This window comes from Rhinopithecus roxellana, chromosome 1 (genome assembly GCF_007565055.1).
Source record: "Rhinopithecus roxellana isolate Shanxi Qingling chromosome 1, ASM756505v1, whole genome shotgun sequence".
In the NCBI taxonomy this organism is placed as follows: Eukaryota; Metazoa; Chordata; class Mammalia; order Primates; family Cercopithecidae; genus Rhinopithecus; species Rhinopithecus roxellana.
Window position 1 is genome coordinate 201,247,985 of NC_044549.1, and position 14,655 is coordinate 201,262,639.

The following is a 14,655-nucleotide window of genomic DNA, read 5'->3' on the forward strand; positions in this document are numbered from 1 at the left end:
CTGTAATCCCAGCTACTTGGGAAGCTGAGGCAGGAGAATCACTTGAACCCAGAAGGCGGAGGTTAGAGTGAGCAGAGATCACACCACTGAACTCCAGCCTGAGCGACAAGAGCAAAACTCTTGTCTCAAAAAAATTATAGCAGCCTCAGGAAACTATGTAGGAAACATGTGGTATGCCTTAGGCACTGTACTTAAGAGTTTTATAAATGTTAACTCATTCAATCCCCATACAACACTATAAACCAGGCACTATTATCCCTGTGGAAGAAAGAGGAGGACACAAAGATTAAGTAGTCTGCCCAATGTCATAAAGCTGTAAATGAGGGAGCTCAGATCTGATGTAGGTACTCTGATTCTAGAGATGGTGCTTGCAGCCAATGTGCACCCCTGACAACCAAGGTCTGGGGGAGAGGGGTCTAACAGGTGCTCAGAGACAATGTGATGCAAACCCTGGTGTCACCAAACTGATTGACCTGTTATTTGCCCCATGCTCAGCTCCAGACAGAAATTACTTTCTGAACCAGCAATTCAGAGTGTATGTTCCAGCAGAGAAATCAACTATTCAAGAAACAATCTGGCAAAGAGGAGCATCACTGGCTGACTGACAAACGCCCATGAAGTGATGTCTACCTATCACGCACTGGGAAATGCCTGCAGGCTCTTGCTTGCTCTTAAGTCCAGTAGTACTATTTCCAAAGCTATCTTCTCAGTGGCAGTGGCCCATTTACCTATTTCCCTACATCTTTATGAATACAAGCTGGGATAGGGCAGCTTTAGGGTTTTCCAAGGCTGTTAGCCCAACAGATAAAAAAGCTTTCTTTTCATTTATTATAAATTCTAAAGCCTTGTGAAAAAGATTCTTTATCCTATTGTCACAAACAAGGTCATAAAGCCACTAGGATACAGGTGTTCTGAGTAGGAGAGGACAACAGCTTCTCAGCAGCAAAAATGAAGGTATAGAGGAAAAGCAATTTACTTCTGCTTATGGCAACTTGCAAAGACAAACATCTCTCAGGAAAGCAAGGGGTACTCTAAGAGTGAATGATGTCCCTTTGCCGTCCAGAGGTTCCTTCTGTCAGACGCTATGCAACTCAGCACTGGTGTACCTGGGGCAGTGGGTTTAGAGAAAAGACAGGAAAGGAGGTAAGAATAAGGCTGAGTAAGGGTCGACCATGCCAGGTGATGTGACAGTTATCTCTTTGAAGCCTCCAGGTTGTTAGGAAGATGATGGTAAGGGCCCAGTTTTGAGATAAGGAAACTAAGCCTCAGAGAAGCTATGTAATTTGGCCCAAAGTCACAATGAACAAGAGACTGAGCTGAGATTCAAATCCAGGTCATTCTGATCCTGAAGTCCATTCTCTTTTCCTTTACCCCACCTTCCTTTCTAAGGAGTAACTTTCCCCTTAGAAAGGTAACTTCCAAGGATGAAATCTGAAATGGGTAGAATTTAAGAAGACTCAGGAGAAGATAAAACCAATTTCTCGTAAAGCAACCCTTGTCCTTACGAAACCTAAACATCCTTATGGTTTTTGTGGTGTCCAATACAGGTCTCACCACTTTTAAATGAACAACAGTGTCTGAAGGCATTTCCATTAATTCTTACTAACATTAAGAGATCTGGCCCACACAAAGATCTGAAATGCATAGGAACAGGCCTTGGCAAACAAAGTAAAGGGTGTATGTATTTTCCATTAAAAAAAAAAAAATCAGGTATTTTTTTCCAAACAGACAGGGAGAGGAAGAAAATGAGAGAGAGCGAGCGTGCGCATCAAAACAGCAGTATCAAAGCTTAGAATGGTGGCAGTCTGACCTACATACAAGCTTTTTTTCTTTCTTTTCTTTTCCTTTTTTTTTTTTTTTTTTTTAAACAGCAGGCATCTGAAGCCTGAAAAATTAAAAGGTTTGCTAAAATTAGGTTTAACTAGTAGAAAAATCCCTCATTCTCTTTCGGGTTGATTATCTTCTACTAAAGCATTACACTCATGACACTTAATGGAATATTAGTAAAGGATCTTAATTTTATACTTTGGGTTGGGAAAGGAGGGTAGGAAAAGAAAGTTAATCTAGGAAAGGGAACCTGTGAATTTCCGGTCTTGAGCACATTTCATCAATCCATTTCTAACTGTCTATATAAGCCACATCCTCTGGCTGAGTCCCCTGGAGAACGGAAATAACAAAATCAGGGCCAAGTGAGGGGAAGCCCAGGCTCCTCAGAGACTGTGCCTTCCCCACAGCAGCTTCCTGGGAGTGCCTGTGACAGACTCTCTTTGTTGAAGACTGGGCCCTCACTGTTCTCTTTGTGAGGGTAACCTGCTACTCCGGAAAGCAGCATGGCAGCCTTGTTATCACATGATGCAAGTAGGACCAAAGGCACCGCAGATAATAAAATCTTGGCTGATGTGATGGGCTATTGCTTTTTTCTTTCTTTTTTTTTTGAGACGGAGTCTCACTCTTGTCGCCCAGGCTGGAGTGGTGCAGTGGTGTGATCTCGACTCACTGCAACCTCTGCCTCCTGGGTTCAAGTGATTCTTCTGCCTCAGCCTCCTGTGTAGCTGGGATTACAGGTGCCTGCCACCATGCCCGGCTAAGTTTTGTACTTTTAGTAGAGATGGGGTTTCGCCATGTTGCCCAGGCTGGTCCCAAACTCCTGACCTCGGGTGATCTGCCCACCTCGCCTCCCAAAGTGCTCCCAAAGTGCTAGGATTACAGATGTGAGCCACCATGCTCGGCCAGGCTATTGCTTTTCTTTTTCAGTGTGGGGTTGAGTCCAGGGGTGGGTTAGAAAGTGATGACTGGTTGTAATTCTTTCCTGAGCTTTATTTCTCATGAGGTACGGTTGTGTAAGTAGGTCTGGAGGGCTTAAAAAGCCAAGTGTAGCTGCGTGTGGTGGCACGTGCCTGTAGTCCCAGCTACTCAGGTGGCTGAAGTGGGAGGATTGCTTGAGCCCAGGAATTCAAGGCTGCAGTGGGCCATGACTGCACAACTATACTCCAGGCTGGGCGACATAGCAAAACCCTGTCTCAAAAAAAAGTTTGTTTTTTTTTTTAAAGACAGGGTCTTGCTCTATCACCCAGGCTGGAGTGCAGTGGCGCGATCTTGGCTCAACGGAGCCTCGACCTCCTGGGCTCAAGTGATCCTTCTGTCTCAACCTCCCAAGTAGCTGGAACCACAGGCGCACGCCACCACACCTCGCAAATTTTTTTATTTTCGTAGAGACAGGGTTTCATCATGTTGCCCAGGTTGGTCTCGAACTCCTGAGCTCAAGCAATCTGCCTGCCTTGGCCTCCCAAAGTGCTGGGATTACAGGCGTGAGCCATCATTTCCAGCCCATTCTAGTTTTATCATTAGAATATCATTGTATTATGTCTGAGTTCTCATCAAATCAGACCAATTCTATTCTGATTTTCTAGGCACTTCCAAAAATTCTTACACTATTAATAATGAGGAAACAACGAAAATATTTACATCAAACATGTTCTTTCCCTCTGCTTACACACATCGAGCACACACAAAGGCTTCCCCAATGCAGGCAGCTGACTTAAGATCCATGAGGCAGGAATATTCAAGAGTGCCTCATTTATTACAAATGCCTAGGACGGTCTGGGCCTAGTGGCTCACGCCTGTAGTCCCAGCACTTTGGGAGGCCAAGGCGAGAGGATCACTTGAGCTCAAGAGTTTGAGACCAACCTGGGCAACATAGTGAGACCTTGCCTCTACTAAAATATATCCCTGCCTATGGAGAGCAGAGATTACCACTATAATTATATACTAGATTTCTGTCATTTCCTTCTAACTTAATGATAGGTAATCTTCCTTTAAACATGTGCTAAAGTTCCTACAGTCCTGACCATCTCAACTTAAAGGAGATCCCGCCAGGTGCAGTGGCTCACACCTGTAATCCCAGCATTTTGGGAGGCCGAGGCGGATGGATCACCTGAGGTCAGGAGCTCAAGACCAGCCTGGCCAATATGGTGAAACCCTGTCTCTACCAAAAATAAAAAAATTAGCTGGGCATGGTGGCAGGTGCCTGTAATCCCAGCTACTCGGGAGGCTGAGGCAGGAGAATTGCTTTAATCCGGGAGGCAGAGGTTGTGGAGAGCCAAGACTACAAAATTGCACTCCAGCCTGAGTGACAACAGCAAAACTCTGTCTCAAAACAACAACAACAACAACAACAACAACAAAAACCGGAGATCCCAGGAAGTCAGAGGTGCCCTCCTGCTCGAGTAAGCAGCACACCTCAGCAAACAGCAGCCACCACCTGGGCCATTCTCCTCTATGGTTCCCCATGTGCTTTCATATTAACAGATACCATGGGCCAGGGTATGGTCAAGGGAATAACACACATGTGCTTAAGAACTGGTTTCTATTATGACTATTCAACCTTTTGCCATCTGGAATGGCAGTCTTATATGGAGAATCTTAATGTAGGCATCATTTGATACAGTTTTATAGTTAAATGAAAAGGAATGAAATGCAGTGCTGTGTATTTCATTAAGATCAACAAAACCTAAACAAACAGAACAGGTGGGGCCAACTTTCAGTTTCCATTTGCCAACTGGATACCAGAAACACTCTACTACAGATACTTCTCTTGTCTTTTTGTTTGGTAGGAAGAAACCAAGTTGGGACACTATAAGAGATAGAAACAAAACAATAAGAGCCAAGGAAGAGCAATAGAGGCATGCACACAGTAGTCTCTAAACAAAAATTGTAAGCATTTGATGAATCAAAGGTAGGCGACGGGGCAGAGGGGCTGAAGGACTTAGAGGGGTACAGGTACGAATTAAATGGCATATGTACAGGTACCAGCTTACACCAGTTACATTGAAACCTAGAAGTCCATAAGTGTTTGAGAGCCTAGCAGATTCATAATACCAAGCTGCTACTTTAACAGGCTCCACCACTAACTGATGGAGAGTTGTGTAGAGAAAAATTACATGTAACTTATCTGCATACTTATACAGAAGCCAGAGAGATGAAAAATTAACCACTTGGTAATAAATCTGCCTAGTCCCTGCTCTCAGCACTTCCCCAACCTTACTGGCATTCAGAAGCTGATTATTCCCATCATATATCATAAAGTCTAGCCAAATACCAAAGACAGCCAACTGACCCAGATAATCTTCAGCTCCCAATGTAAGCTGTGGCCTGTTAACTTTTCTGGAACTTAGGAATCATAAGTTGGAAGGACCTGCTCATAGTTCTTACCTTACCCTGTGGCAACTCAGAGACTAAAGCCATTCTGGCCCCAGAACGCTATGAACAATCTTACTTGTCCTGGTTTGAAAGTACTCTGTAGCTGACCTTTAGAATATGGTCTATCAGACCTACCTGTTAGAACCAGCTTTTTCTAAACTGATAACTTTAAAATAGCATGTTTAATTTACTTTTTATTTTTGAGATAGAGTCTCTCACTCTGTTGCCCAGGCTGGAGTGCAGTGGCATGATCTCAGCTCACTGCAGCCTCTGCCTCCTGGGTCCAACCAATTGGGTCCATGCCTTGGCCTCCTGAGTAGCTGGAATTACAGGTGTGTGCCACTATACCCGGCTACTTTTTCTATTTTTAGTAGAGATGTGGTTTTGCCATGTTGGCCAGGCGCTGGTCTCGAACTCCTGGCCTCAAGTGATCCACCTGCCTCGGCTTCCCAAAGTGTTGGGATTACAGGCATGAGCCACTGCGCCCAGCCTAATTTGCTGTTGCTCTTAATTTTACTCTTTAATAGACTTAATTTTACATTCAAACTCCGAAGCAACCCAACAAAGGGGTAATTTGGGAAAATTATTATCTTGAATTGCTGGAACTCTCACATACTGCTAGAGTGTAAACAGGCACCACCACTGTGCAAAAAGTTTGGCAGCATCTATTAATCTGAACATATGCATATCCTATGATCCACTCTTAGGTTCATAAATACTCAATTCTATACCTTAGGGATATATACAACAGACATGTACATATATATCTTATCAAAAGACATGTGCTCATGTATTTCACAACAGCACAAACTATTCGTAATAACTAAAATCCAGAAATCAGTCAAATGTCCAACAGGAGAACAGACTAGTAAATAATACAGCCACAGAACACTGTATAGCACACAGAAGGAACAAATGTACAACCACTAACAATGTGGATGCATCCCAGATACACAGTGTTGAGTGAAAGAAGCCAGATGTGGCTGGGCATGGTGGCTCAAGCTTGTAATCCCAACACTTTGGGAGGCAGAGGTGAGAGGACTGCTTGAGCCCAGGAGTTCAAGACCAGCCTGGGCAATATAGTGAGCCCATGCCTGTACAAAAAAATTTCAAAAGCAGTGGGGCGTGGTGGTGTGCACCCATGGTCCCAACTACTCAAGAGGCTGAGCGGGGAGGATGGCCTGAGCCTGGCAGGTTGAGGCTGCAGTGAGCCCTGATGGTGTCACTGCACTCTAGCCTGGGTGACAGAGTATGGTCCTGACAAAACAAAATAAAACAAGGAAAGCAGCCAGATATAATAAATATCATTGTGGTTACATTTAGATAACATTCAACCAGCCCAACTAGTCTACGGTGCTAGAAGTCAGGAGAGTTGTTATCCTTGGAAGGGAAGGCAACTGAGTATGATGAGGGCCTCTGTGTGTTCGTTACACATGAATATTCTCTGTTAAAACTCATCAATTCTGTAAGTATAAAGGAAGTAAAAAAATTAAAAAAAAAACCTCAGCTGAATATTTATGATTGTGCATTATCCAAAATGTACATTTTATTTCAACAAAAAATCATAAGACTATCTTGTCATAGACTAAAAATAAAAAAAAACTCTCATCATGTACTGCACTCAATAATTCTTTCCTTTACAAATTCACTTTAGAAAAGCCTATTTTTGTGAGAAAGTAAAAAGATTAAAATGACCTATTTCTTTTCCAAAGACTATTTTTATGAACTCTAGTTTGCTGGCACTGCTTCACTAGAATAGCTGTATCTGAATCTGCTGTAAATCCCCTTCGTCTTGTCACGGGAGGCAGCACTGTGGCATTGGCCTCACTTTGCAATTAGATGGAGCTCAGTGTGAATCCTGGCTCCACCATGCAGCAAAGTTCTGTGGCCTTGCCATGCTTTGTAAGGTGAGAATGACAAGTAAGTGAAAAGTAAATGAAAAGTAAGTGAAACGATGTGGGTGAGGGGCATGGCACACAAACACCTATTATCACCAAAATCTCATTTAGGGAACAAAGTAGATGCACCTCTCTGCTCATCTTTTACAAACTAAATGCAGATGCTAGTGTTCCTTAGATGTTCTGTGAGAGTTAATGTGAATATGATGCTTCAGTACCATTAAGAGCCAAATACTATGTAGCTACAGTAAACTTCCTCTTAAAAGTTTATCCCAGTGTTTTAGAAACTGAATTTTTATTTATTTATTTATTTTTAGAGACAGGGTCTCACTCTGTTGCCCAGGCTGGAGTATAATGGTGCAGTGTCACAATCACAGCTCACTTGCAATCTCAAACTCCTGGGTTCAAGTGATCCACCAACCTCAGCCTCCTGAGTAGTGAGGACTACAGGTATGTAGTGCCACCACACCTGGCTTTTTCTTGGTAGAGACAGCTTCTCTCTATATTGCCCAGGCTGGTCTCAAATTCCTGAGTTCAAGCGATCCTCACACCTTGGCCTCCCAAAGTGCTGGAATTAATGGTGTGAGCCACCAAGCCTGGCCTAGGAATTTTTAAATAACTACTGTTTTTGAAAAATTATTTTGAGATCTGCACTCTGTTAAGCATTTGTATCTTTCGAAAGCTTAACCCTGGAGAAAATCAGATTCCATACAGAGAATTTAAGATCCACTCAAGCAGATAGAGAAGAAGACTGAGAAAGAAAGCATCTTGTTGTGAGCAGGGCAAACTTCTAAGGCTTTCTCCGCAAATGTCATTTAGAGTGGCAAGTCTGGTGATGGTAGTAAATCTCATGATCGCACATTAATCCTCTGAGTGTGTCTAAACAAAAGCTTCCCAAAGTAAACTTAGCCTTGTTTTTCAGTAAAGCCAATAAAAACTACTAAAACTAAGGCCTAAAATACATTTTGGGTTGTGAATAAGTGTGTTGATAACACCATAACTTGGCCAGAGAATTTGCATTCCAACCCCAAAAGCACAAACTTTGGCTCTGGCTAAGCACTTGGTATATTACTGTTGATAAACAAACTATAAAAATCTTACAAGATGACTTTCACTAGACTAACAATACACAGCACACACCCACACATATTGCCCTCTAAGAAGAGAAGGAATGTGGGGTTGGGGGTTGAACTGGAGTAAAAAGTACATCTTAGGTTTTTTTTTTTTTGAGACGGAGTCTCGCTCTGTCGCCCAGACTGGAGTGCAGTGGCCGGATCTCAGCTCACTGCAAGCTCCGCCTCCCGGGTTTACGCCATTCTCCTGCCTCAGCCTCCCGAGTAACTGGGACTACAGGCGCCTGCCACATCGCCCAGCTAGCTTTTTTGTATTTTTTTTAGTAGAGACGGGGTTTCACCGTGTTAGCCAGGATGGTCTCGATCTCCTGACCTTGTGATCCACCTGTCTCGGCCTCCCAAAGTGCTGAGATTACAGGCTTGAGTCACCGCGCCCGGCCACATCTTAGGTTTTAATGATGCTGGCAGTTAAGCTTGAAGGAACTATGAGTTCAACTTCCAAAGTGGTTAAAATGTAGTAAATAATAGCCAACTTGAAACAGCTCTCACAAGCTACAAATGGGATAATTTTAGCATAAGAAAATGCCAAGCACAGTGGAACATGCCTATAATCCAGCCACTTCAGAAGCTGAGGCAGAGGGATTGCTGGAGCCCAGGAATTTGGGTCTAGTCTGGGCAACTCAGTGAGACCCAACCTCTTTTAAGAAGCAACAAGAAACACAAATAGTATCTATGATAGACTGAAACACACAAAATATTTAAAAATTTATAATTTTACAATGTTAAAAATATACACAAAAAACCTTCACTGGTCACCTTTGGTGACTGGGGGGCAGCAACTCATTATACAGATAACCAACAGAGGGAAAATATGACGCATTTATCCAGGTTTTCCTATGAGAACTGATTTTCAGGGTAACTAATTGAGACACAGTCTCACTCTGTCACCCAGGCTGGAGTGCAATGGCGTAATCTTGGTTCACTGCAACGTCTGCCTCCTAGGTTCAAGCAATTCTCATGCCTCAGCCTCCTGAGTAGCTGGGACTGCAGATGTGCACCACTATGCCTGGCTAATTTTTGTATTTTCAGTAGACACGGGGTTTCGCCATTTTGGCCAAGCTGGTCTCGAACTCCTGACCTCAGGTGATCTGCCCACCTCGACCTCCCAAAGTGCTGGAATTACAAGCATGAACCATCATGCCCAGACTAAAATAGCTAATTCAGGAAGCAATTCTGAATGCTAAATTCTAAAACAATTAAGTTGAATGGGGATTTTTATAATGGATGAATCCAACTGATAACACCAGAACTACTGATCAATCTTAATATCACAAAAAGAAAAACTGACATTACAAGAATGCCTGACCTCGTAAGTCAATCTTGGCTGGGTGTGGTAGAGCTCATGCCTGTAATCCCTGGACTTTGGAAGTGCGAGGTGGGAGGACTGCTTGAGCCCAGGAGTTCAAGATCACCCTGGGCTACAAGGCGAAACCCTATCTTTATAAAAACAAAACCAAACATTAGCCAGGTGTGGTGGTGTGCGCCTGTAGTCACAGCTACTCAGAAGGTTGAGATGGGAGGATTGACCGAGCCTGGGGGGTTGAGGCTGCAGTGAGCCATGATCACGTCACTGATGTCACTGCACTCCAGCCTAGGCAAGTGAGCAAGACAGTGTCCGAAAAAAGAAAAAAAAAAAAAAAAAAAAAAAGATGAATTTGAACCTGATAAAATATCCAGAGCAATCCTCTGGTTTATAGGAAATGTGTGTTTGTGTGTAGGCGGGGTGGGAGTTAGGACATACGACATGACACTATGCACCTTTGGTATATAATCAGGCATAGCCACATTGCAGAAAAACCCTGGTTTCTTCAACACATAAATGGCACAAAAAAGGGAAGGTGAATTATTACATAGATTTTTAAGAGACATGTCAACAAATGTGTGAATCTCAATTGAATACCGATTCAAACAAACTAAGCACTCAAAGATATTTAACGAAAGATATTAGGAATTATGGTTACTTTTGTTTGATGATGATGATAGTTATGTTAAAGAATAAGACTCCCACTGGTTAGAGATATATTTGAAGTCTATCTCATTTCCCAAAGTGAGGAGGAAAAGATAAAAACAGACTCGAAAATGTTGATAATTTTGAAGCTGTCCAATAGGTACATGGGGGATTATCATACTATTCTCTCTACTTTATCTATGGTTGAAGATTTCTGTAACAAAAAGTAAAAGTGGCAGAAAGATGATGGTTGTTGCAACCAGGTCATGGGAGTTTGCTGTGTTATGTGTGTTTATCTTTGAAAATATCTATAAATTTTTTAAAGTATCAATAATCCAAAGATAAAATCTGAATGAACTCTGAGATATTACTGTCCATTCAGAGACCGACCTACTCAACAAAAAGGCATCATACCAAGAGAAAAAGAATATGGAAGGCTTTATATGGCGATAACCCTAAATCTCACATGCCTACACTTTTCTAGATGACAATGAAAATTTTGAACAGTCTTCATCAGAAAACACCAACTGTGTGGTTGGCCCCAGTGATGCTCTGTGCCTCTGTAGTGACCAAAAGCTTTTTCCAAGAGCAGGGCCTTCCTCTTACCTGGCTGAGGTGGATGAGGTGGTGGCATTTGGTGGTGCATCAGAGGGTAAGGAGGGGGCTGTTGATGAGGCATCATGCCAGGGTGCCCTGCTGCTCCAAGTGGGGCCAGGCCAGGTCCTCCTGAGTGCTGGTGGGCCTGTTGAGGGTTCTGGCCATGCTGCTGCTGTTCCATTTGCTGTCGTGCTCGTAACTCAGCATACTTGAGCTGTTCCATGTGGAAGTTTTGGCGTTCAGTAAGCAACTGCTGCCTCTGTTGTTCTAGCTGTAAGCAAAGAAAGTGGAAGAGAAAAGACACCAGAAGAGGCTTTCAGCATTGGATAACACAAAGAACAACTACATAATGCCTGAATTCCCTCTATCCCATCACACTGACATCACCACCTCACTTCCTGCACCTTCTACAGTGAGAACAAAGGCGTTATTTCTTGAGTAGCATATTTCCATTTGGACATCTGTTACCATGCAACGTCTTCTCCATGTCGAGTCTAAGTCTTTCCTTGTAATCTTCCTGCAGTAGGGCTACTGCTTTTTGGGGTCACTTGGACACATGTAATCCCCTCTATGTTTGGCAGGCCTTTAGATAACTAAAAATACTTCCTATGGCTGTCTGAGTCTTCCCCAGGTAAAATGAGCCTCTGTTGTCCTTGTAATAGTTCCTCAGATGTTAACATTTCAAGTTCACCCAACTTCCTATGTGCTCTCTTTTGGATGTGATACTCTTTTGGTTATCGTCTATTTTAGAACATAACACCAGAGTTAAATTACTCTGCCTGAGTTGATGTGGCCTTAGCTGCAAAGATATGCATTTCTCTATGTGGAACTTTGGCAGTGCCACCGCAAATCTTAGCTTTCAAGTACCCAAAATTATACTTGGTGACACATTCACGGAATATTTTAGTTGCCTATAAAAAAATCAGCATGAATCTTAGTTTAACGACTACAAGCATTTCAATATTCAAGATAATCTTTCTAGCACCCAAATGAGAATAAAGAGAAATACAATATTATATGTTTAGTTCAGAGAATGAAGCCTATCCTAAATTAATTTAATACAGGGATGATAAAGAAAATCATGCAGGAAACCTGAACATGCAGGTAAATGAAAATCCAGATCTCTGAAAGTAGTATAAAAATCATAAGCATTAGGAGGGTTAATAAACCCACTTCTTTTCAATAATGTCTCCATCCCATCATTTTCATAGAAAAATCTGAGTCATTGGGCATCATTTTCTTGTGCGGTGTTGTCCAATACAGCAGTTACAAGCTACACACAGCTACTCAGCACTTGAAGCATGGCTAACACGAAATGAGATGTGCTGTCAGTGATGCACAGTAAAATGTGAAGACTTAATATGAAAAATTGTTCATATAGATTACATATAAAAACAATGTATATATATGTAGGTTTTACATATACTGAATTATGTAGAACATTTCACCTGTTTTTAATTTGGCTACTAGAAAATTTCAGTTATATATATGGCTCACGTATTTCTGTCAGCACTATTCTGAGGCATTCAATAGGTTAGGGAAGTAGAACATTTTTGCTTTTGGGGGCAGCCAGTTCTGTGGATAAACACTACACATTATTATTTGCAACTAGATGGAATAAGCATGAGAATTAGCCTAAGAATCTGGGCCTTTGGCAGAGGGCCAACTGGGGAAAATCCCTGTGAAATTGAGTGAGAAGCATCACTGGTTACAGGAGTAGCAACTAGGGTATTTCCATGGACAGATGGGGTGTGGGAAGACAGGCCATGAACACAGTATGAAGAAAAGACGCACGAGCAGGCGAAGAGGAGAACAAATAAAGAGAGTAAATGGTATAGCTTATGTCCTGGATTTTGGTAACTGGCTTGTAGACTTTCCTTAGGGAGAGGGAGATCTTCTGAAACAAAACATTTTGAGAGAGGTTGACGGTTACCAGGAACAAGCAAGACAGGGTTCTACTGGTCCTAATAGTCTAGTGTGGGCTCTTCATTTTCTGGGAAAGGTGATCTGAGGAGGGTAAAGCCTGGCCTGGTTCAGTTTCCTGTGTGCATGATGAGAAGGGAGCTGTAAGATGTAAACAGCAAGAGAATCTTCTGGAAGTCCAGTTCTGCAGGAAGACTAATCAGATTAGTAAGTAAGAGGCAAAATGATTGTAAAAGGTGGGGTGGGAAATCTAAATATTCTGGCTACAGATCCTTGGTTTTGCTTTCTTCTTATCATTCTTTCTAGGAATTTAGGACTCGAATTTGCTTAAGAGGTAGCCAGAAAACGTCCTCTTATCTATGTTTTTGTTGAGTGACTACTGGTCTGAACAGCTTGGCTGTAGTCCTACCGTTATGTAAGAACTACGGAATTTAGGTCAAGATATGCTTTATAAGGAAGCTGAACTGCTACTGGAGGGAGCAGTGACTCTAAAAAGAAATTTTGGTCTCTGCATTATCTAGCTGAATTTTGGGTTCTGTTTTTAACCAAACTAGTCTTTCTTTGGGGGCTTACCTTAATATCAAGGTATTATCCTTGGAAACAAAAAAATAACCTACTAATAAGATGAGAGGGCCAAGCTGGGAAGAAAAAATTGCCCAATTTTCCTTGCCTACAACATGAGCTAGCCTGTATTATCCTCTTTATTTTCTGAGTTTCATCTATCATTTTAAAACTTAGAAGGTAATTTTAAAAAAGTAATTAGAAGAATTAGAAAGGATAAGCGATTAAACACATACATAAACCTGAAAGAGAACCCAGTTTAAACCAAAAGTTCCAATGTGGGGCTAAACAGATCCTATGAGTTGAGAGCAATGCCCAAATAACAGGCTACCAGTTGGCTCCACGAGGGCCATCTCTGCTCTGGGACAGATGCAGCAGAGCTTGCCACCATGTACTGGCCTCATTATGCAAATAAAATAACTTTTCTTGTTCTAGACATCCTATTTTTATTAAATCAAGTTCAAGACTGCATTCACTTTTGTGACAATCAGAAAGAATGTTAACTAGGAATTTTTGAGGGAAAATTGCCAGTACTGGTCATATTTTAAATGCACTTAACCAATGAACCAGTGATTAGGCATCTGGAAATACTGCCCTAGAATACCATATGTATGCACGTGTAAGGATGGTCATCAAGGCATTCTTTTTGATATTCAGTTACATAAGATAACCTGAATGGGGAAAAAAACAAGTTGCAATAAAAATATTTATAAGATAATCCAAGTATATAAAAATGACTTTGTGATCATGTATAAACACATTTAAAATGTTCTGAAAGATACAAACTATTAACAGTGATCATCCATAGAAATGAAACTGGGAGGCCGGGCGCAGTGGCTCAAGCCTGTAATCCCAGCACTTTGGGAGGCCGAGACGGGCGGATCACGAGGTCAGGAGATCGAGACCATCCTGGCTAACACGGTGAAACCCCGTCTATACTAAAAAATACAAAAAACTAGCCGGGCGACGTGGCGGTGCCTGTAGTCCCAGCTACTCGGGAGGCTGAGACAGGAGAATGGCGTGAACCCGGGAGGCGGAGCTTGCAGTGAGCTGAGATCTGGCCACAGCACTCCAGCCTGGGTGACAGAGCGAGACTCCGTCTCAAAAAAAAAAAAAAAGAAAAGAAACTGGGAGTAGGATAACTTTTCTCTTTTTTTTTGAGACGGAGTCTCACTCTGTCGCCCAGGCTAGAGTACAGTGGCCGCCTTCCAGGTTCAAGCAATTCTCCTCCCTCAGCCTCCCAAGTAGCTGGGATTACAGGGGCCCACCACCACAACCAGCTAATTTTTGTATTTTTAGTAAAGATGGGGTTTCACCATGTTGGCCAGACTGGTCTTGAACTCCAGACCTCAGGCGATCCACCCGCGTTGGTCTCCTAAAGTGCACAGGCATAAGC

At 42.4% G+C, this 14,655-nt stretch overlaps 1 protein-coding gene across 1 annotated transcript in view; it reads right to left on the reverse strand.

Annotated features, from left to right (window-relative positions):
- Positions 1–14,655, reverse strand: part of SMARCC1 (SWI/SNF related, matrix associated, actin dependent regulator of chromatin subfamily c member 1) — a 198,230-nt gene that overhangs the window by 14,199 nt on the left and 169,376 nt on the right. The window contains exon 26 of the mRNA XM_010374744.2: positions 10,785–11,046. Within this exon, the coding sequence (XP_010373046.1) occupies positions 10,785–11,046 (262 nt within the window). The remainder of the gene's footprint in view (positions 1–10,784; positions 11,047–14,655) is intronic.